Source organism: Myotis myotis, unplaced genomic scaffold (assembly GCF_014108235.1).
Source record: "Myotis myotis isolate mMyoMyo1 unplaced genomic scaffold, mMyoMyo1.p scaffold_m19_p_1, whole genome shotgun sequence".
NCBI classification, from domain to species: domain Eukaryota; kingdom Metazoa; phylum Chordata; class Mammalia; order Chiroptera; family Vespertilionidae; genus Myotis; species Myotis myotis.
This window is the reverse complement of record NW_023416313.1, coordinates 153,483,608-153,511,567: the sequence shown is the minus strand read 5'-3', so window position 1 is coordinate 153,511,567 and position 27,960 is coordinate 153,483,608. Positions and strand designations below refer to the sequence as shown.

General features: G+C 44.1%; 1 protein-coding gene across 4 annotated transcripts; it reads left to right on the top strand.

Moving 5' to 3' along the window:
* Positions 1–1,549: 1,549 nt before the first annotated feature.
* Positions 1,550–27,960, top strand: GREM1 (gremlin 1, DAN family BMP antagonist). 4 transcript variants are annotated; one of them, XR_004965654.1, is made up of 3 exons: positions 3,354–3,549; positions 12,346–13,197; positions 27,716–27,960. XR_004965654.1 is itself a non-coding variant. In XM_036296466.1 (2 exons), the coding sequence occupies exon 2, from the start codon at positions 12,347–12,349 to the stop codon at positions 12,899–12,901; it is 555 nt and encodes a 184-aa protein (XP_036152359.1). In that variant the 5' UTR covers positions 1,550–1,572; position 12,346; the 3' UTR covers positions 12,902–16,306. The 4 variants fall into 4 exon arrangements, 3 of the variants coding, with proteins under 3 accessions (XP_036152359.1, XP_036152350.1, XP_036152349.1); XM_036296466.1 differs by lacking the exons at positions 3,354–3,549; positions 27,716–27,960 and adding an exon at positions 1,550–1,572 and having other exon boundaries at positions 12,346–16,306; XM_036296457.1 differs by lacking the exons at positions 3,354–3,549; positions 27,716–27,960 and adding an exon at positions 4,491–5,247 and having other exon boundaries at positions 12,346–16,306.

Below are 27,960 nucleotides of genomic sequence, written 5' to 3'. Positions count from 1 at the left end.
GCTGATCAAAGGTACAAACTTTCAGTTAGAAGATTAATAAGTTCTGAGGAGCTAATGTACAGCCTGGTTATAGTTAATAACAGAGTGTGGTATTAAAATTTGCTAAGGGAGTAGATCTCAAGTGTTCTCACCACACACAAAAAGAGAGGATCTGTGTGAGGCAATGGTTGTGTTAATTAGCTTGATGGTGGTAATCCTTTCATAATGTGTATGTATATCAAATCATCATTTGTACGTCTTAAACATATATAGTTTTTATTTGTCAATTATACCTCAATAAATCTGGGAGGAAATAAGAATATAGTTCTTAAAGGGGAAAAAAATATACCAAGATGGCATACATAGCCTCTGCAATTAGGTTGAACGGCCACATAGAGCTTTTGCAGCTGTCAGCAAAATCTTCCCTACAAAGGCCTTCGAGGTTCTTCTCTAAATCTGAAGAGTAGCTCCCTCTTAGCATCCTGGGAATTAGATGAAGACACATTCTACAGAGAGGTGAGCAAGCAAGAGAAATGCACTTTCCTTTTACAAACCAGTAGCTGAGCAGGATCTACACATTATCTAAAGTAATTTAAAAGTAGTTTCTGTAAGTGCAATTTATCATTTATCCATCATCGTTTAAGTCTCAGATTTAAAATGTTAACTTCGACTACATGGAGCCATTCTATTTCTTTCCCCTCTTACTGAGAACCGGCTTCAATTATGTAATTAAAGAGGGCTGAAGCCCTGGCCAGTTTGGCTCAGTGGATAGAGTGTGGGTCTGTGGACTGAAGGGTCCCAGGTTCAGTTCTGGTCAGGGGCACATTGCCCAAGTTGTGGGTTCGATCCCCAGTAGGGGATATGCAGGAGGCAGCAGATCGATGATTCTCTCTCATCATTGATGTTTCTGTTTCTCTCTCCCTTTCCCTTCCTCTCTGAAATCAATTTAAAATATATATATATATATATTTATATAGGTTTCAGGTGTACAATTTATATATATATAAAAGAAGGCTGAAGAATTCTTACTCTATGCCTTCATCCTGATTGGATAATGGTTTGCATTAACTGGTTGAGAGCTATGGAAACAAATATGAGGCAAAAAATTTGGATACTGAAATAAATATTTACAAACACACTAGACTATAAACTATGAGGTGGTGAGGGTCTGTGTTCGTCACATTCGTGATGGTTATGTCCTCAGCATTCAGGCACAGTTGAGTACTCCAACTAGTGGGTATGTGCTGAACGTTCCCAATCCACAACTACTTACAGAATCTTAATTTTTGTGTTAGACACGGTGTGCATCGTATAATCAGAATGACCAAGATAGACAAATCTCCGCCCTCATGAAGCTTATATCCTAGTGGCAGAGAGAGATCAGTGACAATGAAGAAAAATGATGCAGTGAAATGGGACTGGGGAGGAGGGGGAGGGCTCAGAATGTTTCCATTGTAAACAGTGTGCTCTGAGAAGTCTCCTGAAGAGGGCTCAGAGTGATTATCAACATTTACTAGATACAGAGTAATAAACGATTGAGGTACACAGAGCCACGGTGCCAGGGCTCCAAAGCAATTACTTCCAATTCAGCAGGTAAGTTCTGTCTCTGTATTTTTATTTGGGGTTGCTTATACGAGTCTTGGAGGGGAAAGTGACTAAAGCATTAATTTTTAGATTAGAAAGAGTTGGTGAATTTGCAAAATAAGAGGTCTTTGAACGAATAGTTTACACAGTGAGAGAACAGCTTGGTGGTGAGCTTGGCTGGACTGTTAATTGCCTAAGTATTTTGTGTATTTCTGACTCCCTACCTCTTCTGCAGCCAACCCCGCCAGGGAAAGTTGTTAAGTCCTGTTGAATGTTCACATCCTGCAGGCAACTACAAACTATGGCTCACGAGATGGCTTAACAACAAAAAATTACTGAAAATATTTAAAAGTACAGCACGGAGTTCACGGGGGGAGAAACTGTTCTTTGCACGAACAAAACATTCAAATGATGAAGATTCTCTAGATACGGAATTAATGCAGATTTCCTTCTTGTTTCATTTATTTTGAAAAATCCACTTCCAGTATCTAACATCTAGTAGGCGTTCACTGTGTGTTGTCCCCCATCCCACACCGCCTGCCTGAAGGGGGGAAAAATCATGTTGTTTGGAGGTTTTGTTTTGTTTTCTTAGCCAAGTACTTAAATCACCACGGTTTCATAAGTACCTTTTGATGGGTTTCATTGTTTTGTTTATTTTGCTTTAGTCAGTGCAGAAACCCTCAAATTTCCTTCTATAACAAACTCTTTTTTTGATCTGACCTGTCTGAGGGAGGCGGTCTGCAGGCAGACCTCGCAGCCGGGTTGGTTTTTATACGGGCTATGACTTACCCACACAGAACTCACGGCCTCTTCTAAGAACCAACGTTCAAGCTAAGAGAATAAATGCAAGTGCTCGCTCATCTTTCGAAAAACATGCTCTTGGTATGTTCGCCCATATCCATCGGGTTCTCAGTAATGAATACAGACGGTGGCATCGGGTTTTCACCTACAGAAGTTGTGCCTTACATTTCTGGGAAGTTATTTCCTTGTCTGACGTTTTATTTTCCTGGCTTATTCAATCTTTAACATGCCACACAAAACCTCCTCTCCTAGCGACTGTCTCCCTTTGTAAAATGGCTGAGGAGTGGAACACTTGGCCTGGGAGGGTCCCCTTAGGCTTACTCTCTCCTCTCCCCCGCTATTCCTTTCTGTGCACTCACAGCCCAGGCCGCCAGCTTCTGAGCTGAAAGATCCCGCGGTGGCGACGAGAGGACGGGGTCCCGTTGGCGACAGGCTCCTGCGGGTGGCGACGAGCCCGCCAGAGTGAACGGGGGCGCCGGGGTCAGAGCCCTCGAGGTTGGGGGCCTTGGGCGGAGCCGCGCGACCGCTCAACCTGAGTGCCCTGCACCCCCGTCCCCTCCACGGGGACAGAGTCGCCCAATCTGTCACGACCCCACGGAGATCGTGCTCTTCGCGGTGCCATCTCCGCGACCGAGCCCGTCGCGGGGCGGACGCCGGCGAGCGGAGCTGGCGAGAGAAAAGCCGGGCCCGGGGCGGAGAGGGAACCAGGGGCCGGGAGCCGGGGGATTTCCTCCTGTGCTTCCCCCTCCAACGGGAGCGGAAAATGTGATTTGCTGTGCATTCCAGGCGCGGTTCCCTGGGGTGACCTCTCCCAGCCGGCCCGGGCGGGGGAGCAGACAAAGAGGCGAGGCGGGCGGAGAAGGGACCCCGCGGGGAAGCAGGAGGGGTGCGGGGGCGGGGGCAGTACCGGGAAAGGGGGCGGATAGCGGGTCCCGCGGCGGCGGCGGCGCCTGGCCAATGGAGAGGCGCGGCCCCGGGCGCCGCGCTCGGCCGCCGGCATTTAAACGGGAGACGGCGCGATGTCCCGCACTCGGTGCGCCCTCCGCGGACCGGGCGACCCAGAGTGCGGCGAGAGCGCTCCTCTCCGTCCCGCTGACCCCGCGCCGAGCCCGGCGGCTCGGGCCGCGGCTGCACCCCGCGCCACGCGTCGAGAGCGCAGGTCGCGCCCGCACGCCGCGCTGACAGGTGAGCGTCGAGGCGCCGGGCGGGGTGTGCGTGTGCGGGCGGGGTGTGCGTGTGCGGGCGGGGTGTGCGTGTCTGCGCGCGCAGGGGCTTCCAGAGCGACTCCCGCGTTCGGCTCTGTGGGGCGCGCGGCCGCCCTCGGTGCGGGTGGGCCGGGGCCCTGCGGATCCCCGGGGTGAACCCTGAAAAGCTGTCGCAGGGTTTTTCCTGCCGAGGCCCTGGCGGCTCGACCTCCCCTTGCGCCGTCTGCGGGGAAAGGCTGGGCAGGAGGCTCTCCAGAGCGAGAGCGTGTCCCGTTTCCTTCTCCTGGAGCCCCGCGAACGCCCTCCTGGTGCGGAGTTCCCCGTGGCTGGGGTGCGGGAGCAGAGGGCCGGGGAGCAGAAGCCGCGGGGAGCAGCGGGGACCTGCAGCTCGGCCGCCGACCGCGGGGCCAGTTAAACTGAGAGGGTTCAAGTTTTTGAGGCGGGGAGCTGGGCTGCTCTCGGTCTCGGGGCACCCGTCGGAGTGCCGGGGACGAGCCTGCCCTGGGCGGGAGGATCAGGAGAATCAGCGATCGACTCGCGCAGGAGTCAGGATACCTGGTCCCGGATGCGGACTCTAGGAGCCCTTGGTGCTCACGCGCCCACGTGCTGGCTGCGCGCTCGGTTGCTTGTTTCAGGCTCCTTTCCGTCCCATGCGCATCTCGACGGGACCTCTGACTTGCAGGCACCAGGCAGCGACACCCCGCCAGGTCCCACTCCCGCGGGTACCCCTTGGTTTGTGTTCTAGAGGACCCCCTCCTCGCCTCGGACGGAGCACGCGGGACTGGCGGCGGAGGCTGGTCTCCGGCTCGGACGCCCAGGTGGCCTCTCGACCTCTCCCACCCCTCGCTCGCCCACTGACCCCTCGGCAGCGCGGGGAGCAAGGCCAGGGGCGGAGGGGCTGCGGGGCTGTCACCTCATCAGCCAGTTAATTGTAGTCATTAGGCTGGGGGGGGGGGCAGACGCACCCCCACTCCGGCTTGGCATTGTCTTCAAATTCCAGCTCTGCCTTGGGGGCGCCCCAGCCTGGCGTTCCTGTGCGCCTTCTTCAGTGACGGTCCCTGGGCGCGGCGGGGGGCGAACATGAGGTGAGCGAGGCTCTGCGATGAAGTCCCTTCCTGTGCGTTTAGAGCTGGCCTGCATGGGCTCCCGGTCGAACCCGGTTGCCGCCTTCTGCCCGACTCTTTTAGACAGAAATATAGCCTCAAAGTTAGGGGTTAATATCTCTTAAGAAATGGAACAAGGGCAGAGAGGCGACCATTGGTAGGTAATTAGATCTCCTGCTGGAAAGAGCAGATCCCAGCGGTGTGCGGGTCTGTTTATGTTCCCCTTCGAGATGGTGCCAGGACAAGAGTCGATTAAAATAATCTATTGTGTTAAGTGGGTCATCAGGGATTTAAACTGTCCCCGGGACCCCAGCGTAGTGGCCTCCCTCTGGCGGTGCACACAAGTTAAATAAATAGCGGAGAAGAGGTTAAGATAACCCCGTCCCAGGGTGAGGAGTCTTCTTTCTCCCCAGGGCTTTCCAGCTCCCCCTCCTCTTTCTTTCTTTCTTTTTTTTGGAGGGGGAAGAAGGGGGGCATAGGAACTTGAAGGGGTGGATTTTTCAAAGCAATGAGGGGGAGATCTTAAGAAAACTACAGATTATCATCTCCTCCCTGGCACACCCAAGTCTACAACAGTAAGTAATTTGATTACTATCACTGGATAAATTGCACTTTCCAATGGTTCACTAATTATTTAAGGGTTCTTTAGATCTGTAGTTGCTCTGTGTGCATGTGCTTAACCCCCAGGTCATTTAGAAATTAAAGTCTTTCGTAAAATTAGTAATTTCACAGATTTCCCATTTTCTTAAAAGTTCATTTTGAGTGAAATGTTTTGGCAACTCATGAAATGTAAGTTGGCTGACAGTCTGTAGGTGAGTGCTCACACAGGGAAGAATAGAAACTTAAGTCCCCACATCTCTGAATGAGAACTGCCTGCCCGCCTTGTCTTCTAAACTGAAGCCCCCAGTCTTAATGTTTCAGTATTAAAAGTGATATCAGTCCAAGAAACACTTGTCAAGGGCAAAGCCGTGGAGCATGTCCCAGAACAGAGTGAAGAGCTGGTAAGCCTAAGCCTGCTATGGAAGATGAAGTGGTACCAGCCCATGTCATACATCTGCAAGGAATTTTCCTTCATTTTAACATATGCTCTTAGAAATGCCAAGTGCAACAGTAATTCCTGGGACAAGAAATTTCCTCCACAGTGAACATGAAGATACAAAAGAGATAATCATTTGAGTTTAAGGTATTTTTCAAACGTTACTGCATTACAAACAAGTCCATATGTCCTTTGTTAAATACTGTGGTGGGTGTCCACAGAGTAGCGCTTAAGGACATGTGTTTGAGCGCTAGATAGAATTGGACTCAAATCTTGGCTCTCCTACTTGGGAGTGGTGTAACCTTGGACAGATTCCTAACCTCCCTGATTGGTAAAACAAACACAATATTATCAATCTCGTGTTTTGTTGTGAAATGTATGATAAAATTTGCTCGAAATTTAGCATAATACCTGGCATAGTAAGGGTTTAAAAATATAGGTGACTGTTCTTATTAGTGGTGATATTGGAAGAGGCAGTAACATTCTACAGCACCAGGATATTTTTACAAGGTGGTTCTGAAATTAAATCCTAAATCACACTCACACAGGGACCAACATCTTTCACTGCAAGACAGAACCTATAACTTACCTGTCTCTCCATAGTGCTGCTCAGTGAATAGTTAATGTTTATTTCTTTCAGACTTAATTCCTGTTGACTGCAAGAATTGTATACAGTCATTAACTTCACACACACACACACACACACACACACACACACACACAAATTTTCCCATGAGCCTAGAGCTCCTGAGATATGAAACGACCAGGTAGTCTTCTCCCTGCCCTATGCAATGCTGGATGGATCCCCTGAGTGGGGTTCAAAATCACCAGGTCATAGTTAGGGTACTTGCAACATGTACAGGTTGAGACTTTATGGTCCACTAGTTGGCCAACCACCAACTCTTCTTCTTGGTACAACTTGTCTGAAAAAAAAAAAAATCAACCCAGCACATTCTTAAATTTTCTATTTAATTTCCAAAAGTTGACTTTTTAAAAAAGTAAAGATCAAAATAAACTTTGCCCTTCTCAAAGAGTTAACCCTAAGATAAAGGAATAGATTCTTCTAAAATCTGGTCTGCACTTAGAGCATTTGCTGTCAGTTCTGATTTTTTTTTTGTATGTTGGGAGAATAATTTGATGCCATACCTATTGAATGTCTTTCTAAAACTTTACTTATCAGGAGGAATTGATCAGACATCGAGGCACAGACTGCTGGCTTGCTGACCATTGTCTCTTCACTGTAATCCCCACTCAACACTCCCATTTAACTGGTGATAAGCAGGTTGGCTAGTTAAAATGAGAAATATAGCAAGAAGAGGGCAGAAAGGAGCTAGCCTAAACTTTTTCAAAGACACCAGGACATTGGAAACAGTCACATATAGCATTTTCATTTTTGATTCCCCAGAATTAGATTATGTGCTCATAGTCTTGTAAAGACTGGAATAAATCACCATGTCCTGCTCAGGACAGAGGTGGTTAAACTGATTTGAGAGTATGTATATTCTATGGGACAAGTGGATAGGAGGGAAGGATGGTGATAAAGGAATAATAAAAAAGATGGGATGGGTCTTGCTGGTAGGGAACAGTAGTAGAGAAAGCTCACCACAGACAATATGGTCACATTACTTGGAGGAGAAATGCATTAAGGGGACATTGAGGCAAGGTTAAAAGATTATTGTCTGTAAAGGAAAATTAAGGGAGGTCTTTGTGGGTGTCATGATGCAGTCCGGATCCGAGTTACAACTTTAATTTAATGATGTGAGTGGGTTATTCTGTATATGCAAATTACCAAAAAAATGTTTGCAACTCATGGTTGTACATGGGTGATAATTCATAGGAACCTAAGTCTGGATTAGCATTTGGGTTGAGTTTTGATAATGGGGCACTCCGCTAGGTGTTGATGTGGAAAAGAATGGTCCTCAAGCAAATATCCTCCATGTCTAGAATATTTACAAAGTGCAAATTATTTTGTGGCCATACAAATGGGATTTCAAGAGCAAAACAGTCTTATATCCTTCACTGAGTCATCAGGACCAAGTTGGTGTGTGTGTATGTCGGGGGGGAGGTGGGTTGGATGGTTGGCCACAATGACTAGACAGAGCCCTGGTTCCAGTACTCATTACCCTTCTCATCCCCCTCACTCTCACTCATGTGGAGTATGTGGAGTCCTTCAGAGCTCTGCTCTTCTCTAAGAAGCAGAGGTCTCTGTTGATTGAGATTCCAGAAGTTGGTTTTCACTCCTCTCCAAATAGCTAATTAATATGATTTAAGAACTCTAAAACCTCACAATTAGCGCTGAAGACCTTTGAAGAATAGGCTTTTTAAAAATGAAAAAAACATTTCATAATATTTTCCACATCTAATAAATCTTATTTTGAGACAAATTTACTTTTCTTATTAAAAAGAAACCACCAGCCTGTCATTCTAGATTCCTTTGGCTTATGGGATACACATGCTCCCATAGGAACAGGAAGCCTGTCCAAACTAACACCGAAAACCACAGTTGACTAATTTGGGGTTTACTGCTTGATTGTTGGTTTCTGCCATAGTGAGTACAGTGACTTCAATTAGAAGATGAAACCCATAGCCTTATGCCTGGGGTCAGGTAAAAAGCAGTGGCTATTTGGGGTTCTCCTAGAGAAAGGAAGGCAAGTACCTAGAAGCTCCCTAAACTGTAGGGAGCTTGCTACACTGAGGGTGAGAACGAAAGGATTGCAGTCGGCTGCACTGCTCATTGGTATGTGGGAAGGCGTTTTAAAATGCAAAGAAATGGGAACTCTGTACATCAACATGGTCCGTAATAATCATGTAAGAGCACCTACTGTGTGCCGGGCGCTGAGGATAAGGTGACGAGTAAACCCTCACAGCTCTCAGTTTAGGTATTTATGTAATTACAGATGTGAAAAGGCCAAGAAGGAAAAGCCGAGTACAAAGAAGGTCCTAAGTTGGTCTGCAGGAAAAAAAAAAGACATTTTTAGACAGATATTTGTGGAAGGGATGGCCTCATGACACGAACCTGTCATATGCAGTGTATATTCCCAGTCAGTCTCAGATTGGCCTCTGTGATGTGGGCTCTGCCGGCCTTGCTCTGGGAGGGCTGCATTATCCTGGAGGGAGGAGGGACAGAGTGGGTATAGGCCCTGGGCTCTCGTATATGCTCCTCTTTGAAATGGGCAGAAACTGTTTTAGTTTAGACCCTGTCCCTGAGCTGAATAAATAGCAGAAACTTGTGAAAGCGTTTCAGTTTCACTCTATAGCATTTGCGGAGGAGACTGGACAGTCCTGGCTCCAGCTATCCTGGGCTCTGGAGAAAATCAGCCCTGTTTTATAACTGGACTTTTCTCGTGAGTGATTTTTTAAAAAGACAAAACAAGGAAATTAATTTTTTTTTTGGGTGGTGAGGCAAAAAAAAAGGGCTCTGTTTAAAGAACAGGGATGTTGTAACATAAACTGACAAAAGCCAGGGAGTCTGCAGTCAGAGCAGAGAGCTAAATGTCACATCATCAGCTCCAAACTTGAACTCGCCCTAAAGTATTAGGCTAATGTTGGGAAGATGGTGCCATTTAAGGATATTTTATTTATTATTTTAAATAATTCTTTATTGTTGAAAATATTACATATGTCTTCCTCTTTTCCCCATTGACCCCCTCCAGCCTGCCCCCGACCCAGGCCTTCAGTACCCTATTACCTGTGTCCATGGGTCACTTAAGGATATTTTAGATTTAATATCTAATTATCTTAATTTGACAGTGTCCTTCGGGTTGCATGGTGTTTATGGACAAGGACTGTCCTGTAGAGGATGTAGAGTCCACACTGCCTTTGTCTAGGGGGGGTGGTTCAGGGGGTGGGGGGGGTTGGGGGGGGCGGAGAGTTGTGATAAGGTTAAATTGCACTTCGTGATTATCTTGGGTAACACCAGTGTTCAGAAGAGAGCAGGGAAGTGATGCTTCACATCTTTGTCCTTAAGTTCAGAAAACTGTGATGAGTCCAGGGCAGGGCAGGCCAGGCCAGGGGAAGTTTCAGGATTCAAGTCAGATTTGGTGTGATGGCCTAAGGAGGGAGGCTGTGAATCTGAAAATGCCCTCGTCCCTCTGTACGCTGTGGCTGCAAGTGCTCCAGGCCTTCCTACTCAAAGCTCATTCAAAGGCAGTACTGCACTCTAACAACGTCCGTCCCCAGGTGACTGCATGTTCAGGTTTGAGAAGCTGTCCCAGGAGAATCCTAATAGTCTGATGCTTCTCTTGCACTTTCCTTTTAAAAGTATGCTCCTCCTGCTCCTCCTCCTCCTCTTCCTCCTCTGTCTGCCCTCCCTTCCTGAACACCCTTCCTCAGATCTATACTCCTTTTCCCAATTTACATTCCTTACTCCATTAATTTTTCTCTCTCCATCTTTGCTTTACTGTTTTATTCTCTTGTCCGTTTTCCCTCTGCCTCCCCCCTTATTAATTTTTTTTTCATTGTTCATATGCCATTTTCCTCTCTGATCTTTATCTAAATCCAGACCCACCCACAATAATTCACTGTCCCCAATCTATTTAACATGTCTATGGCATTTACTAATGCAAATATTTGCACGAAGCTGTTCTCTCTTGTGCTTATTTTCTGCCTTCTAGATTTTACACACACACACATATGTGAATGACACATTTCATCATTTAAAGTAGAAAAGTATATATCTTTGTGTAAAGAATGATATAATGAATATCTGTACTCAATTTAAAAATGAGAATAAGTGAGGGGTCCAGGAGTCTTTGTGAATTACAAGATCTTTCTGGTAAAGTAAGTAATTCTGTCTGCAGTACCGTCATACGTTTGGTTAGTTCTCAAATTGCTTTCACTTTTACATCAGATCTGATCTGAATAGCCTGTCTGGGGAGATGAGGTATATACCGTTGCTTAAATGAAGTCATTTATTGAAAAGTAAAGTGATTTTCCTCAGGTTAGATAGCAAGTTGGTGCCCGAGGAATTCCAGTAGAAACTCAGTCTCAACTTTCCATCCAGCGCCCTTCCTGTGAAGTATCCTCCCTCGGTCCGTGCCTTCTGGTCTCCCCACTGGTCACCTTCCTAAGCCTGAAAACTGTGAACATCGTAAGCATCCAACCAACTGAACAACTCGGGCAGCACTGAGGCTAGTTAGGGGGAAAGACTGGGAGACTTGCCTGGCATGTGAAGCTAATTTATTTTTGCTAAAAACAAGATAAGTTTTCCAAAGAGGTGCAAGGTAACCTGGCATTGAAACAGTAGGAACTTACTAAATATTGTCAAGTACAGGAATGAATACAGGTAAGTGACCACTATACAAATCAAACATAGTTGGTGTCAGAAGCCAGGAAGCAATTCCTCCGGGAGCACCTGTGATGAAGAGAAGGGCCAGGGCTGAGTTCAGATCTCGACTTATTCACGGCCTGATGGCCAGGAGAGTAATAGGAATAATAGTACCAATTCGTAGAGATATTGTGAAGAGTAAGTGAAATATTTTACCTAAATGTTTAACAAGTGCTTGCTGACATACTAGCTGCTATTTCACGTGCTGCCTAACACAGGATACAGCAGGTGATGTTCCCTGTGAGTCAACATCATAGAGTTCATGGACTTAGATCAGTGGTTCTCAACCTTCCTAATGCCGCGACCCTTTTAATACAGTTCCTCATGTTGTGGTGACCCCCAACCATAAAATTATTTTCGTTGCTACTTCATAACTGTAATTTTGCTACTGTTATGAATCGTAATATAAATATCTGATATGCAGGATGTATTTTCATTGTTCGCGACCCACAGGTTGAGAACCGCTGAATAGTCTAAGCTACTGTACATCTAGGCTATAGGGTATAGCATATTTTTTCTAGGGTACAAGCTTATACAGTATGTTGCTGTATAATACAACATGAGATTAAATCAAACACAAGAGAAAAGGGTTTAATCAAAATACGTGGTAAACACAAGATGTATGAGGCTGTTTTACAGCAAACTTTTTTCATAAGTAGAAAGAGTGCATCCTAAAATAATAAAAAAAAGTATAGTAAATATGTAAACCAGTAACATAGTCGTTTATCATCACTATCAAGTCTTATGGACTGTACATAACTGTATGTGCTGTACTGTTATATGACTGGCAGCATGGTAGGTGTGTTCACACCAGCATCACTCCAACATGGGAGTAATGCCTTGTGCTACAGTGTTACAATGGCTACGATGTCACAGGCAATAGTAATTTTTTAGCTCCATTATAATCTTACAGGACCGCTTTTTGTTTGTTTCTTTTGTAAATCCTCACCGGAGGAAATTTTTCCATTGATTTTTAGGGGGAGTGGGATAGAGAAGGAAAGACAGAGAGAAACATTGGTGTGAGAAAAACACATGGGTTGGTTGCCTCCTGCAGGAGCCCTGACCAGGGCCTGGGCCAGGAAGGAAGAGCCTGCAATGGAGATATGTGCCCTTGACTGGAATTGAACCTGGGACCCTTTGGTCCGCAGGCCGATGCTCTATCCACTGAGCCAAACTGGCTGGGGCCAGGGCCACTTTTTGTATCTGCGGTCCGTCACAGACCAAACTTGTTATGCAGCACATGGCAATATTAACATTTTAATGAACTTTCCTGTTTTTCATGTCTTCCCTCTCTGTGCTTCCTTCCTTTAGCATGAGCCGCACCGCCTACACTGTGGGAGCCCTGCTTCTCCTCTTGGGGACCCTGCTGCCAGCTGCTGAAGGGAAAAAGAATGGGTCCCAAGGTGCCATCCCCCCACCAGACAAGGCCCAGCACAATGACTCAGAGCAAACTCAGTCTCCCCAGCAGCCTGGCTCCAGGAACCGGGGGCGGGGCCAAGGGCGAGGCACGGCCATGCCAGGGGAGGAGGTGCTGGAGTCCAGCCAGGAGGCCCTGCATGTGACCGAGCGCAAATACCTGAAGCGAGACTGGTGCAAAACCCAGCCGCTCAAGCAGACCATCCATGAGGAGGGCTGCAACAGCCGCACCATCATCAACCGCTTCTGCTACGGCCAGTGCAACTCCTTCTACATCCCTAGGCACATCCGAAAGGAGGAAGGCTCCTTCCAGTCCTGCTCCTTCTGCAAGCCCAAGAAATTCACCACCATGATGGTCACACTCAACTGTCCTGAACTACAGCCTCCCACCAAGAAGAAGAGGGTGACGCGTGTGAAGCAGTGCCGTTGCATCTCCATCGATTTGGATTAAGCCGGGACACCCTGACTGCCCTAGGGATGCAGCCCCAGGCAGTCCCAGAGCCAGACCTAAAACAACCTGATTTGAACTTGGCTTAAATCTAGAGACAAGAAGAACCACCAGCTGCCTCCTGACGGGCACCTGCTAGTGTGTAGTTTGCAAACATGCGTGTGCATGGGTGGCTGTGGCTGTCTGCAGACACCAGAGGAAACATAGTCTTTGCTGGAGGGCACTTCATATCATCTAAATGAATCTGCTTCCACAGGGGATGGCCCAGAAAGCCCACACCACCCCAGGCATTTTCAAAGGTGCAGGTCTGAGCTCCGGTTATGCCTTTGTCTTCCATGTGCCCTCCTAGGGACTTTCCCTTTAGAATGAATGTTGATGGAAGAGGCCACTCTGAGGGCAGGAGACCTGTGTTAGTGCTGTACTAGACTTGGAAGGGGTATTTCAACCTGTGCTTGCTTCCTGCCTTCCTCCTCCCTTCCATAGTCAACCCCTTTGTAGGATCTCAGTGACTATTTCAATCTAATCTCCTGTTTGCCAAGGGTTCCAAACTAACTCACTGGACCATGGATGTAAATGTTTCCCATCTTTGGAAGACCCTTCAGACTCTAGGGGAGCTGGTGTGGACAAGGGCAAGGAGGACGGAGGAATGAGAGAAGGGAGGGGTTGATCTTAAGGACCACTTGGGCCCAGCAAAATTCATTAGGGAGATGTGCAGGGTCTTGGAAGGCCAGCCCCAAAGCACAGTGAGACCCATGTGTTAGCAAGTTTTCTCCTGGTATTTAACAGAACCCAAGTGAACAGAGGAGAAATGAATTTGCAAAAAATAAAATCATTAACGTTGGTTGTCACTCTGATTTGCTGAAACTAGTTGGAACCCAATTCCAAACTTAAAACAAGTACTGGCCACTTGGAGGTTAGCCCCTTCCTGCTTGGCCCCTCGGGTGGACAACAGATGTAGCTCAGCACCCCCCACATAGGGATTGGAAGAGAACAGAAACCTCGTAAGCAGGAGGTGCTAATTCCCTTTGCTTGGTTATAATCACCTCTTTCCCAATTCGCTATTTCTGGGTAATGCTTGTGGGCGGCACAGCCTCGTTGCCAAGGGTCTGCCTCTGCTGGGTATCCCTGACAGTGAAGAACCAGGCTCAGAGGAGAGCTTGTAGGGCCTGCTCCATTCTAGCTGGAAGAATCTTTAGTTGTAGCCATTGAGAGAAGTTTGAGCTGGAAAGCAGGACAGAGTGAGGAAGTAAAGGAGGTTGCTTCTGGCTAAGGAGTAGTTTAATGCCTGGGAGATGTGAGGGATATGACCTTCCCTTCTTCCTTTGCCCCGTGAGGGCCTAGTGGGAAGCCCTGGTAAGAAATCCGAGCATTTGGGTTCATTAGCTGTCATGGTAACATTGGTGGGATTCATGGAACATTGTAACTCTTGAGAGTGTACTGGTAGAGGCTGTCCTCTGATTAAAATTAAACTTGGGCTACTTCTCAATAGCTACTTAAGATTTGTGTAATGGCCAAAGTGTGGTGTGGGTGAACCTTACTACATTTTGGGTTTGGCTAACCTGTTCCCTTCAAGCCTGAAGTTTTATATGTAAACGGCACCCCGCCCCCCAACACTTTTTTTTTTGTCTTGTATCATCTCAGCCTCACCACCCAAGTCATGTGTAACATGGGAAACCAATACCATAGACTCGTGTTTCAGTTGCCCATCAAGGCTCCAGCATTCAAAGGCCCATTGTAACTAAAGAGGCTGTTTTTATTTTATTTTTGATTTGGTTCAGTGTTCTCCCATTTAACAACTAAACAAGAACCATACTTTGCAGCAGAAGTTATTTTGAACACCCAAAATGTTGGGTCTAATTTTAAAACTTTTAAACTCACTACTGATGATCCTACTACACTAGGTGAATTTGTGCATTTCTTATACACTGTGTGCCCCTGCCCTAAATCTTTCTATCATTCACATCCTCCAGCAATAAACCACAGAATGGATTTAATTAAGCACACAAATGCTCAGCCAGAATTTTTGAGGGTGGGGGAAAGGAAGAGAAAGGGAAAGGAACTAAAAATGTAAAACCATACTCAAGAGGAAAAATGACATTCAGAACCAGCGTCACTGAATTTCTCTTGGTTTAACTGTGCCATCAGCATGCAGTTGTGTTAAAAGAGGCGACTTAAGTTGGCAGCACTAATCTTCTTTTAGTAGCTTGTACCACTTCTTGCATGTAAGTTGAATTTGGCTTAAGTAAAGAGAATTTCCTCAACATGAACTTCACTGGGATAATCAGCAGCATAACTGCCCTAAAAACACAGGCTCGCTAAAGAGGGAACCCTCTGCTTTTCTTACTGTGCCTATATTAAACTCGCACAAGTACGGGTGTGTCTCCCAACATTTATTAAAAGTGCCATATCTGTTACTTAGTGTATTGGAGTCACCGATGATGTACTGATATGTTTTTTCATTACTATAGTAGAATTTTTTTAAGTGGCAACTATTTGCAATCTCGATCTTTCCTATTAAAATAATGCCAAACACCAAATATGAATTTTATGATGTACACTTTGTGCTTGGCATTGAATGAGAAAAACACACATCCTGCAAGTCTGTAAGTTGTTTTTGTTGTTGTTGTTCTTGTAGTTCTTCAAAGTTTAAAATGTAAGTGAAAAATCTGGAGGAAAGGATAATTTCCACTGTGTGGAATGTGAATAGTTAAACAAAAAGTTATGGTTATTTAATGTAATTATTAATTCAAATCCTTTGGTCACTGTGATTTCAAGCATTTTTTTTCTCCTTTATTTGACTTCCTTTGAGTTGAGCGAAGAAGAGGCGGGCACATTGTATGCTGTCGGAGTCTTTTATCAGGTCAGCGGGAAATAAGATCTTGACACATCTGAACATGCATTACAGAGTCCAGACCTGAGCTTTTATTTTTTTTTAATTGAATGTTCCTTAAAGGTTAACATTTATGAGGCAATATTAAGAATCATTTTAAATGTTATTTTGGAAGACTTATGATGTGTGTGTACAAATAGTGGATAATAATGAATAGTTCGCAAGTCCTTTTAAGGAGAAAATCTAAAATGAAAAATGTGTGTGCAGAACATTTATAAGTGACAAGTTAATGCTTAAGAGTGAAAGTAGTTCTATTGACTTATCATTCTCAAGATATTTAATATCAAATGCATTGTGTATTATGTCTGCTTTAATCATTTAAAAACAACAGAGGGTTATATAGACTATGATTAAGGTACTTTGCTGTGTATGCAGAGGAGAGGGAATTTGATAGTATCATGAAAGTTAATTTGGTTTTAAGCAAAGTTTTATGAATCTGCAACTAGAATGTAATTTTACCCAAATTATGTTCTATATAACCTTTCCCAAAGAGCAATAAATAGAACCTCTTCTCTCTCTCTCTTGTGTGTCTGTGTAACTGGAAGTGTTCATAGCGTAGACGTGGTGCAAGGATTCACTTGTGGGAAGGGAGATAGGAAAACAATTAGATCTCTGTGACCTCAAAGGGAATTTATTTCTTCCACCTAGACCTTCCAGATTTTGCTTGATGTCAAATGGCTATGGCAGTTAGAAAGGGTTATGAGGAGCCTTCAAATAGTGGAAGAATGTCATAGAGATGATAATAGCTCTATTTTGAGGTGTTCAAGGGCAAAATGGGAGAAAGATTTTGGGCTCAGTACAAGGATGAGAGTGATTCAGCAAAGCAGTGAGTTGCCATGAGATGGTGGTGGTGAACTCCCTGCCCTGGGAAATACTAAACCATATTTATTCGCTTAGTGACTTTGTCCAGAAAAGTCACTAAGCAAAGAAACAAACAGCAGCAAGCAGCAGCAACAACAAATCCTGGGGAGGGGAAGAGAGACTGATTTCAAGAGTTACCACATTATATCTCTTAAAATACCCAGTTTTCAACAAAAAGTTGAGTCATGCAAAGAAACAAGAAAGCATGGCCCACATACAGGGAAAAAAAGAACAGCCCTTAGGAAGCCCAGACATTGGACTAATAGACAAAGACTAACTCAACTCTTTAGATACTCACGAACTAAAGAAAACCATTCTAAGGAAGTTAAGGAAAATAGGAGAATGAAATTTCATCAAATCCTGAATACAAATAAAGAAAAAAATTTTTTTTAAAAAGAAACGAATAGAAATTGTGAAGCTTAAAAGTATAACTGAAATGAAAATTTTACTAGAAGGGCTGAACAGCAGATTAGAGCAGGCCGAAGAAAAGAGACACACCTTTACCTAGACTAATGAGAGGGAGGGAGAAGAGAAAGAGGACTCTATTAAAATCAGAAGTGAAAAAGGGAACATTCCTATGAACCTTACAGAAATACCAAGGATTATAAGGGAATACAGAAGAACTGTATGCCAACAAATTAGATGAAATGGACATATTACTAATGTAACAAAAAGCCTAATTCCATTTTTTTCATGTTTGACTCCTAACATCTTTTATGCCTCACTCCTGTCTCATTCCCTTCTGCCCCACATCTGGGCAAGCTGATAAGAAAGCCCAGGCTCTCCCTTATTTGGCACTGATGGGACAATCAAACCATTCAAGGACCTGCATGTGAAAACCCTCCGCCTAGCCTCACTCTTTAACCACCATATAAACTCCAAGTCAGTCTTCTTCCCCTGTTCTTAGACCAGGTTGGGAGGCCTGCCCTGCTCTCCATAGAAAGCCTTGTGATGTGAGTCATAAAACTTTCATTTACTCTTGGTGTGTGTAGTGGTGTCATCAGTCTTGACGTCTGAGTCAAACCTTGAATAAGGTCCATTCTGTTTATGCTGGTGTCTATAACACCTAGAAACACACAAAGTATGGAAATGACTTGAGAAGAAATAAATATTTGAATAGAACTATCACAAAGAGGTTGAATTAGCAATAAAAAACTTGCCACAAGAAAAGTCCAAGACCAGATGGCTTCACTGGTGAATTTTACCAAATATTGAAAGGATTAATACCAAATGTTTACAACCTCTTCCAAACAACAGAAGAGAAGGGAACACTTTCTATCTCATCCTATGCGACCAATATTACTTTGCTACCAAAACCAGACTTTGTCAAAATAAAACTACATGATCCCACTTCTAGGAATATATCACAAGAAACTAGAAACACCAATCAGAAAGGATACATGCACCCCTATGTTCATAGCAGCACAATTTACAATAGCTAAGATTTGGAAACAGCCTAAGTGCCCATTAACAGATGAGTGGATTAAAAAACAGTGGTACATCTACACAATGGAATACTACGCTGCTGTAAAAAAGAAGGCACTCTTACCATTTGCAACAGCATGGATGGAGCTGGAGAGCATTATGTTAAGTGAAATAAGTCATAGAAAGATAAATATCGCATGATCTCACTCATTTGTGGATTATAATGAACAACATGAACTGATGAAAAAAAAAGAGAGACAGAGAAGCATCGATCAGAGCTCAAAACTCAGAGGGAAGATAGGGGAGGATGAAGGTAAGGGGGAGAGAACAACCAAAGGACTTGTATGCAGCATATAAGCCTAACCAATGGACACAGACACCAGGGGGGTGAGGGCATGAGTGGGGGGGGGGTAATGGGGGGGTAAGGACACATATGTAATACCTTAATCAATAATAAAAAAAATAATAAAATAAAAATAAAACTACAGACAAATATTCCTTAGGAATATAGATGCGAAAATTCTCAACAAAATACTAGGTAATTGAAATCAGCAGCACACAAAAAGGATTACACACCATGACTAAGTGGGATTTCCCCCTTGGAAAGTAAGGTTGGTTTAATCATCAATCAATGTAATACATCATATTAGTAGAATAAAGGACAAAAACCACACAATCATGCAGAAAAATCACTTGCCAATTTCTAATACCCTTTCATGATAAAAAATCACTTAAAACATTCGGAATATAAGGGAATTCTGATAAAAGACCTGATAAACGACATCTATGAAAAACCCACACAGCTAACATTACTTAAGGGTGCAAGATTGAAAGCTTTCCCCCTAAGTGTATCTGCTTTCACCACTTCTTTTCACCATTGCACTGGAGGCTCTAGCCAGGGCAACTGGCAAGAAAGGAAAATAGAAGTCATCTAGATCGGAAAGGAAGAAGTAAAACTATTTCTATTTTCAGAGGACATAATCTTGTATGTAGGAATACTAAGGAATCCACAAAAGAAGTATTAGAGCTGTCTTGGTCCATTCAGATTGCTCTAACAAAATACCACAGACTGGGTAGCTTATTAAAAACAAACATTTACTTCTCACAGGTTTAGAGGCTGGAAGTACCAGATCAGGGTGTCAGCATGGTCAGGTGACAGGTTGCTTCCAGGTCTGGAGCCTCTTTTACAAGGAACTAATCTCATTCATGAGGATTCCACCTTCTTCAGTTAAGCACCTCCCAAAGGCCCCGCATACTGATACCATTGCCAACGGGGATTAGGATTTCAACATATGAACTGGGGAAGGGAGAGGACACAAACAATTTGGACCAGAGGACGAGCTAATAAATGAGTTTATCAAGGTTGCAGCAAGATCAAGATACAAAAGTTAATTGTATTCTATATATTACCAAGGAAAAACCTAAAACTGAAAATAAGAAAATAATTCCATTTGCAACAGCCGCACAAAGAATAAAATGCACAGGAGTAAATTTAACAAGAGAAGTACTAGGCATGTACATTGAAAACTACAAAACATTCTTAAAAATATTAAACACCTAAAGAAATAGAAAGATATCCTGTGTTCATGGACTAGAAGACTTAATATTACTCAGATTCAACACATTCTCTATCAAAATCCTACCTGGTTTCTTTGAAGAAATAGACAAGCTAATCCTAAAATTTATATGAAAATGCAAGGGACCCAGAATAGCCAAAAAAATCTTGAAAAAAAAGTACAAAGTTGGAGGGCTCACCCTTCCTGATTTCAAAACTTACAGAAAACAATTGTTACAAGGCAAACACACTTTTAACAACCAGTAGGACTTTTTCCAGCCTCTCCAGCAGTTCTTCCTATGATCCGCTTCTGTTTTAACCATTTTCCACACTTTAGTAGTGACCACTCTCAACTTTTATAATAATTTGTTCTTTGCATATCTTTATCGTTTTATCACCAAAGTGTGCATCCCTAAACTCCACACTTTAGTCTGGGTATAAGCCAATTGAGAAAAGATGAAGGTCTAAATTAAGGCAGCCCTAAGCCCCTTCCTGTGATCTGGGTGGTGATTACCAAGCAATCAGGCCACTTCCTCTTCTTGCACCAAGTTTACTGGGAAGAAGGTTAAATTAATTGGAAATTTCAAAGTATTTTATTTTATTTATTTATTTTTTAAAATATATTTTATTGAGTTTTTTACAGAGAGGAAGGGAGAGGGATAGAGAGTTAGAAACATCAATGAGAGAGAAACATCGATCAGCTGCCGCCTGCACACCCCGCAACTGGGAATGTGCCCGCAACTAAGGTACATGCCCTTGACCAGAATCGAACCTGGGACCCTTCAGTCTGTAGGCCGATGCTCTATCCACTGAGCCAAACCAGTTAGGGCTCAAAGTATTTTAAATAATTATTTTGTTCCTTATCATAAAAAACAAAGCTTAGATTCCGATGCTCACAAAAGGATTCTACCGCCTTCTATGTTTACAATTGAAGCTACTTTTTCTCCTCTGTTCATTTATCTTTAGCACATGTAGCATTAGTCCATTGCAAGTGAACTTCACTGCCTTGCAGACATCCCACAAATGCCAATACTGACCCCTTGAATGTAGACATTTATTACTATGCACAGTGATAGCAGAAGTAAAATACGGGAAGTAGATACCTATTGTTTTTTACTTCTGCACCTCTTTTTCTTTAAAAAAATTTTTTCTTTAGAGAAACTCTTGCTGTGATGCCATCCAGACTTCTTATTACTGTGCCTTTCATCCTTGCTCCCCCTGTAGGCATAGGGCTGACATAAGACCACGTCGGAAAATCAGAAGGCCCATTCCACTTGGCCAGTATGATTGATTTTAGAAATGGGCTTGAAACAACCTGTATGCAAAAGAATCTTCCTTAAGATTTGAATATGGAGACTGGGAGAAACAAGATCTTTTTGCTTTTCTAGGATCACAAGTTATAATAATCCTGACCAAAATCTGATGACAGGGATTTTACCCAGGTATCTGGATGAAATTGTCTGAAGAATGAAGCCTCTATACACAAAAAAGCAGAGCCAAAATATGGAGTAAGTATCTCAGTGAAAGAATTTCTTCCCTGGAGCAACTTCAGGGGAATCAGGCCAACCTCTGGGTCATTCTATATTAGTTGTACATCACTTTATAACAAATTATGCCAAAACTTAGCAGCTTATAACAACAAACATTTCGTATTTCACACATTTTTTATAGGATCTGGGAGTGACTAAATTGGATGGTTCTGGCTCGAAATCTCATGAGTTTGCAGTTAAGATATCAGCAGGGGCTGCAGTCATCTAAAGGCTTGACTGAGGTTGGAGAATCCCCTACTCATAGGGCCCACTCACATGGCTGTTGGCTGGAGGCCTCAATTCCCCACACTGTGGACCTTTCTTCACAACATGGTAACTGGCTTCCTCCTGCATGAGTAATCCAAGAGAAAGCAAGGAGGAAGCCACAGTACCTTTTATGACTTAGTCTTCCAAATCACACTTTACTTTCACTTTATTCTATTTGTCAGAAGCAAGTCACTAAGTTTGCCGACATTTGAAAGGAGGATTTTTAGGCTTCACCTCTTCCAAGGAGAAGTATCAATGAACTTGTGGTCCTATTTAAAAATCAACACACTTTTGCCTGGCTAGCATGGCTCAGTGTTTGAGCATTGATCTGTGAACCAGGAGGTCACGGTTTGATTCCCGGTCAGGACACATGCCCAGGTTGCAGGCTCTATCCCCGGCATGGGGTGTGCAGGAGGCAGCCAATCAATGATTCTCTCTCATCATTGATGTTTCTATCTATCTATATCTCTCCCTCCCTCTCTGAAATAAATGAAAATATATCTTTAAAAATAAAATAAAATCAACACATTCTTAGTTACACCAATCAGTAAATTCAATCTTTGGCTTAGTTTGCATTGTGTTTATGTCACTTAAGACCCACAGACTCCTATACCCGTGTCACTAAGAAAGTTTTAGATGTTATTATTTATTGCTCTTACTCTGTGAATTGATCTTTAATGATCGAATGCAGGCAAAGCAAAGCTACTTTTAGTGTCCTGCATCTGTATCACCTGTAGCACCAAAACTGGTTCTACAGAGGCAGGATCTTAACCCATAGCAGAGAGAACTTATCTTACAGCAGGGCCAGAGCCCCACTTAGTAGACAGAAGTTAATATTCGGTGCCCCTGAGGCACCGGCTATACTGCCTTCCAATTCTTCCCCATTCCCTCTACAAATATCAAATCCAAGCATTCTCTTCATAGATAAACAATTTTGGATTCAATTTTTAATTAAAAGGATGGGTCTAGTCAGCACTTTCCACCTTGAAGTTTCCCATTTAAGGGCCCAGGAAGAGACTCTTAAAGTTGAAGATTCTAAATCTTATATTTTTGAAAACTTATACCAGAGGAGCAAAGTAAAGGATGCTTTGAATAGAAGGGGCCATTCACCATGGAGAAGAAATTGCCACTTGAATTACCTTTATAAACTAGTTTACTAAAAAAATTATCACAGGTTTTAAAAATTCTTCTTTTTATTAAATGTCAGTGAGTGTTCTTGCTCACAATAAAAAGAATCTATATTTTAGGTTGTTGAATCAGAAAGAGGTGTATTAAAAGTGATTAGGTAGCTCACAGACCCTGTGAGGGTGAGGCAAGAATCTTGTTTGAATGCTACATAGGAATATCGAGTCCAGAAATAAACTAGCCATGGAAAAAAATGCCCTGCACAGCATGGTGCTATTGTAGGAAAGCATCACTGGTTTGCCCACCCTCCCTTAGTTATGCCACTCGGGACAGATGTAGAAACTGCAACCCAGATGCCCAAGAGCCCAGTGACTCCCTCTTCATGACTGACAGAAGTTATGCGTTCCTATGAATGGTTGCTGACTCAGGTTGGTTGCTTCTGCTGCAAGTCTAGTGTGGTGTCACTGCTCGTTGGAATCCAGGGCAATTTACAAACAACTTCACGGGAGTCTGGGAGGTGTGAGTGTTCACTTTACACTCTACATTATGGGAGGCAACCTGGTAGGTTCCTGGAGGAGGCACCCAGAGAGCAAGTGGCCCCATCAAAATAATTTGTAAACACGGGTAAAAAAAAAATGTGAAAGGCTTATATGGAAACATCAGTCTCTTGTCCCATCTCTTCTACCTGACTCTCCTCAGCCTCATTTCTCAGGGTCAACCCTTTCCAATTCTTTTTGCCTGTTTCTTCTGCCATTGCTGAAGGTTCAACAGGGGTCAGTGCCCAAAATGACTCACTCACATGGCTGGCAGTGGATGCTGGCTACTGCTGGAAGCTTAGTTTCAAGTGGTCTCTTCACATGTCTTCAGCTTCTGAAAGCACAGTGGTTGGGTTCCAAGAGTAAGTGTTCCAAGAAAAAGAAGAAGATAAAAGCTGCCAGTTCCTTAAGACTGGGCCTGAAAATAAAAAGAAGAAAACTCTTCCACTTGTGACACCATGGACGAAACTTGAGGGCATTATGCTAAGTAAAATAAGTCAGAGAAAGACAAATACTGCATGCTTCCGTTCACATGTAGAATCTAAAACAATTGAACTCATAGAAACAGAGAACAGAATGGTGGTTGCCAGGAGAGGGGCTGTGGGGTGAAGAAGCTGCTAAGAGAGTAGATCTGAAAAGTTCTCATGACAAGAAAGAAAACTGATAACTATATGAGGCGATGGATATTAACTAAACTCATTAATGGTACATATATCACACCATTATGTTGTATACCTTAAACTAATACAATGTTATATGTCAACAATATTTCAATAAAACTGGGGAAAGGGGGATTACAAAAATGACTGGGCCTAAAAACGTATACAGTGCCACTTCTACCATAGTTAATTGGTCGAAGCAATCTAGACCTGCTACAGTCAAGTGAGGGGATGAGAGAAATGTCAAATAATGTGGGGCCACCGTTAATCTATCACATCTGACTTACAGGAGGGAGAAGGGATATGGGGTTCCTCTGTCCTGTTTATAAACTGGGACGCAGTCTCCTTGTGCTCAGCCCTGCAGCTCACCGTGACCTGTATCTTCCGCAGCACTTGCCTCTGAGCCTTCATTCTCAGGACTTTTTTACTCAGCTTGAAGTTTCTTTCCTTGTGCTATCAATGTTCACTCTCCTGTCTCCCTTACATCTCTGAAAGTATCTACTGAAATCACTCAATTGCTATTGTCTTTTTTTTCTCCTTACTCTTTGTCTTTGTATGTTTATACTTTTAAAATTCCTTACTTTCACTTTAGTGGAGTTTCACAAAAAAAACCAGATTAATTTATATAGTGTATTTGTCTGAGTCCAACACAAATGTATACCCATTGTTAGTTGGTAACAACTTGATTTTGTAGAGTGCTTTAAAAGGGAAAAAATGCACTTTTGTATACATATTTATTTGCTCCTCATTAATTTAAAGAAAGTCAGGACAGGTCTTTAAATGATCTTCATTTTAAAGGTGAACAAGGTGAAATCAGAGACATAAAATGATTTGCACAATCTTGCTTTAGTGATTTGCTTTCTACTAAATCCTCCAGGGAAAGATTCTGGAATTAAGTATAAGGGTGACAAGGAGTAGTCAAAGAAAATAAAACTAGTTTTTCTTTTTATCTGAGGGGGAAGATGCAGTACACAGAGTTCAGAACAACTAGAATTTGTATAGCATTGGAGCGCCCAATTCACAAACTGGAATTTGTTTTTTTTAATATAAATGTGCAATTGTGTGTGTGTGTGTGTGTGGCGGGGGGTGGGGTTGGGGTGGGGGGGGGCAGGGGAGTGGGTCAGAAACCTACTAGTAAGAAACTAAGAAGACTTTGATGACCTAGCTCAGCTTCCTATTTCAGGCCATGCTGCTCATTCTGTTCACTTGATCCACATGCTGGGATGTGAGAACTTTTTCCCACATCCCTTTGCAGGAGCCCATTTTGGCCGTTCTTATGGTAGTGGCTGAGTTTCAAAGAGGAAGACCCTGTAATGTCTCCCAGGCATACTACAAAGGAAATATAAGTCATCAGATAGTTGGATCTGGACCGGGGCCAGGATAACTCAACTCTTCTTGTAGAAGGTGCCATGGGATCTATAGTGATGGCAGGTGATGGGAGAAGTGGGTCCCCTCAGCTTTATGTCTTGTCTGAAAGATGATAACCATGCTAATAAATTTAGTGCCACATTCTTTACAGTGTGCTCATCCGACCCCTAAAATAAGGCCATAAACCATAATGGGGTCCATGATGCTTTCAATTATTAGACATTCATTTCTGCTCTTCATTTTTCCCCCCTCTTCTGCCCAAATTTGGCTTTATTGATTTGCTTTCAGGAGGCATGGGAGAGGGCAGAGTTTGAAAAAAAAGGTCCATTTTTTAGAAGTCTGAGAAAAATTATACGTCTATCAAAATAAAACCTAGGCTCCCTAAAGGGAAAGACATAGCATTTTTGTCATTGTATCCACAATAAACACGTAGCCAGATCATAATGAACAGAGCCTGTTTGGGATTATTCCTGAGCATTTTCAGAGTCATAGGCTATTTTATGTTATTAACACCCTAATTAAGAGAAGCATTAAGCTTTTCCTTTAGTAGCTACTAGTAAGGATAGGTACAACCCCACCTCTAGGGCTTTTTTGAGAGCAGGAAGGCAGCCAGAAAAGTTTGTGGGATGTGGCACTGAGCCCCAGAGAGAGGCTGAGTTTGTAAAGAAAACAGTTGGTGTTACAGAAGATACGTTATTTGGGTTTCTTGCCCTGCTACACAACACTGAAAATTGGCCTTTCTGGTTGTTTGAAGCAAGGCTGGAAGGATTAATTTCTTCACTGCTGATCTCTCCCTCTTTCTCTATTTATAAATTAAGATTTTTAAAAATTATACCTGACCTTTAATATTATATTAGTTTCAGGCATACAACTAGTGATTAGATATTTATATACTTACTAGAGGCCCGGTGCACAAAAATTTGTGCACTCGGGGGGGAGAGGGGGTCCCTCAGCCCGGCCTGTGCCCTCTCGCAGTCTGGGACCCCTCAGGAGATAACGACCTGCTGGCTTAGGCCCGCTCCCGGGTGGCAGAGGGCAGGCCCAATCCCTAGGTGCAGCCCCTGGTCAGGCTCAGAGCAGGGCTGATTGGGGAGTTGGGGCGCCGCCCCCTGTCATGCACAGAGCAGGGTCGATCAGAGGGTTGGGGAACTCCCCCCTGTCATGCACAGAGCAGGGTTGATCAGGGGGTTGAGGAGCTCCCCCCCCCCCCCCCGTCACTCACAGAGTAGGGACGATAGGGGAGTTGGGGCACCGCCCCCTGTCACACACAGAGCAGGGTGGATCAGGGGGTTGGGGCACCGCCACTGTCACACTCAGGGCAGGGCAGATGGGGAGGTTATGGCTCTACCCCATCACACACAGAGCAGGGCCCGTGAGGGGTGGGGGGGGACTGGGGTGCTGTACCTTGTCACACACAGAGCAAGGCCGATCAGGGGGGTTTGGTCGCTGCCCCCTATCATGTGGATCCTGGTGCCAGGAGGCCTTGCTGCTCCGCTGATCCCGGTGCTGGGAGGCTTCGAGGCTCCGCTGATCCCGGTGCTGGGAGGCATATTACCCTTTTACTATATAGGATAGAAGCCTGGTGCACGGGTGGGGGCCGGCTGGTTTACCCTGAAGGGTGTCCTGGATCTGGGTGGGGGTCCCCACTGGGGTGCCTGGCCAGCCTGGGTGAGGGGCTGAGAGCCGTTTTCAGGCTGATGGGTGACTGAAGCTCCCAACCTGTCCTTTTTTCCTTTTTTTTTTCATTCTGGGCCAGCTTTAGCTCTGAGGCTCGGCTCCAGCTATGAGACTTCCACTGCTGAAAGTAGGTTTCTGGCCTTTGTTTACCCTTCTGTATTTGAAACAATGTTGTGGTCCTGCTGGCTGAAGCCCGGGGTTTTGTTTAGCTTCTATTTTTGTAACATAGTTGCTTAGAGTGTAGCTGAGAGGCCGGCAAGGCAGGCGGGGAAGCTTTGGCTTCCTCCGTCACTAAAGCAAGCAAGCCTCATGTTAGTTTCCAGCTGCCTGGCTGCCGGCCCCCATCTTGGCTGTCAGTTAATTTGCATATCTCGCTGATTAGCCAATGGGAAGGGTAGCGGTCGTACGCCAATTACCATGTTTCTCTTTTATTAGTGTAGATGAAGTGATCACCCAGCAAGTCTAGTACTCATTGGACATCATATATAGTTGTCACAATATTATTGACTATTCTTCATATATATTTTACTAGAGGCCTGGTGAACAAAAATTTGTGCACACGGGGCGGGGGGTGGGGTGGTCCCTCAGCCCGGCCTGTGCCCTCTTGCAGTCTGGGACCCCTCAGGGGATGTCCACCTGCTGGTTTATGCCTGCTCCCCGGAGGATTGAGCCTAAGCTGGCAGTCAGATATCCCTCTGGCAGCCCAGGAGCCCTCGGGGGATGTCCACTTGCCAGGGGGGAGCAGGCCTAGGCTGCAGTCAGACATCCTTAGCACTGCTAGCTCCTGCATTGAGCGTCTGCCCCCTGGTGGTCAGTGTGTGTCAGAGTGACCAGTCATTCCCAATTGTTCTACTGTTAGGGTCAATTTGCATATTACCCTTTTATTATATAGGATTAAGCATTTCAACTCTTCCTTCTTTTCCAGACACTGTCAAAACTTGAATTCTACACCCATACCAAATCTAATTTCTGATGTTCATCCATGATTCAAAGGAAACTGGGTACTACTCAAATAGAGTTAAACCATTAATGTTGATAAAAATACTAGATGGAAAAATCTTAATTCCAACTCCCTCCAGAAACTGAAGACCTTTCAAATATCCTTCTACTCTGAGACCCTGTCATGACAAAATAATAATAAAAAAAGTTCCCATTCATTCTTACCTCTTA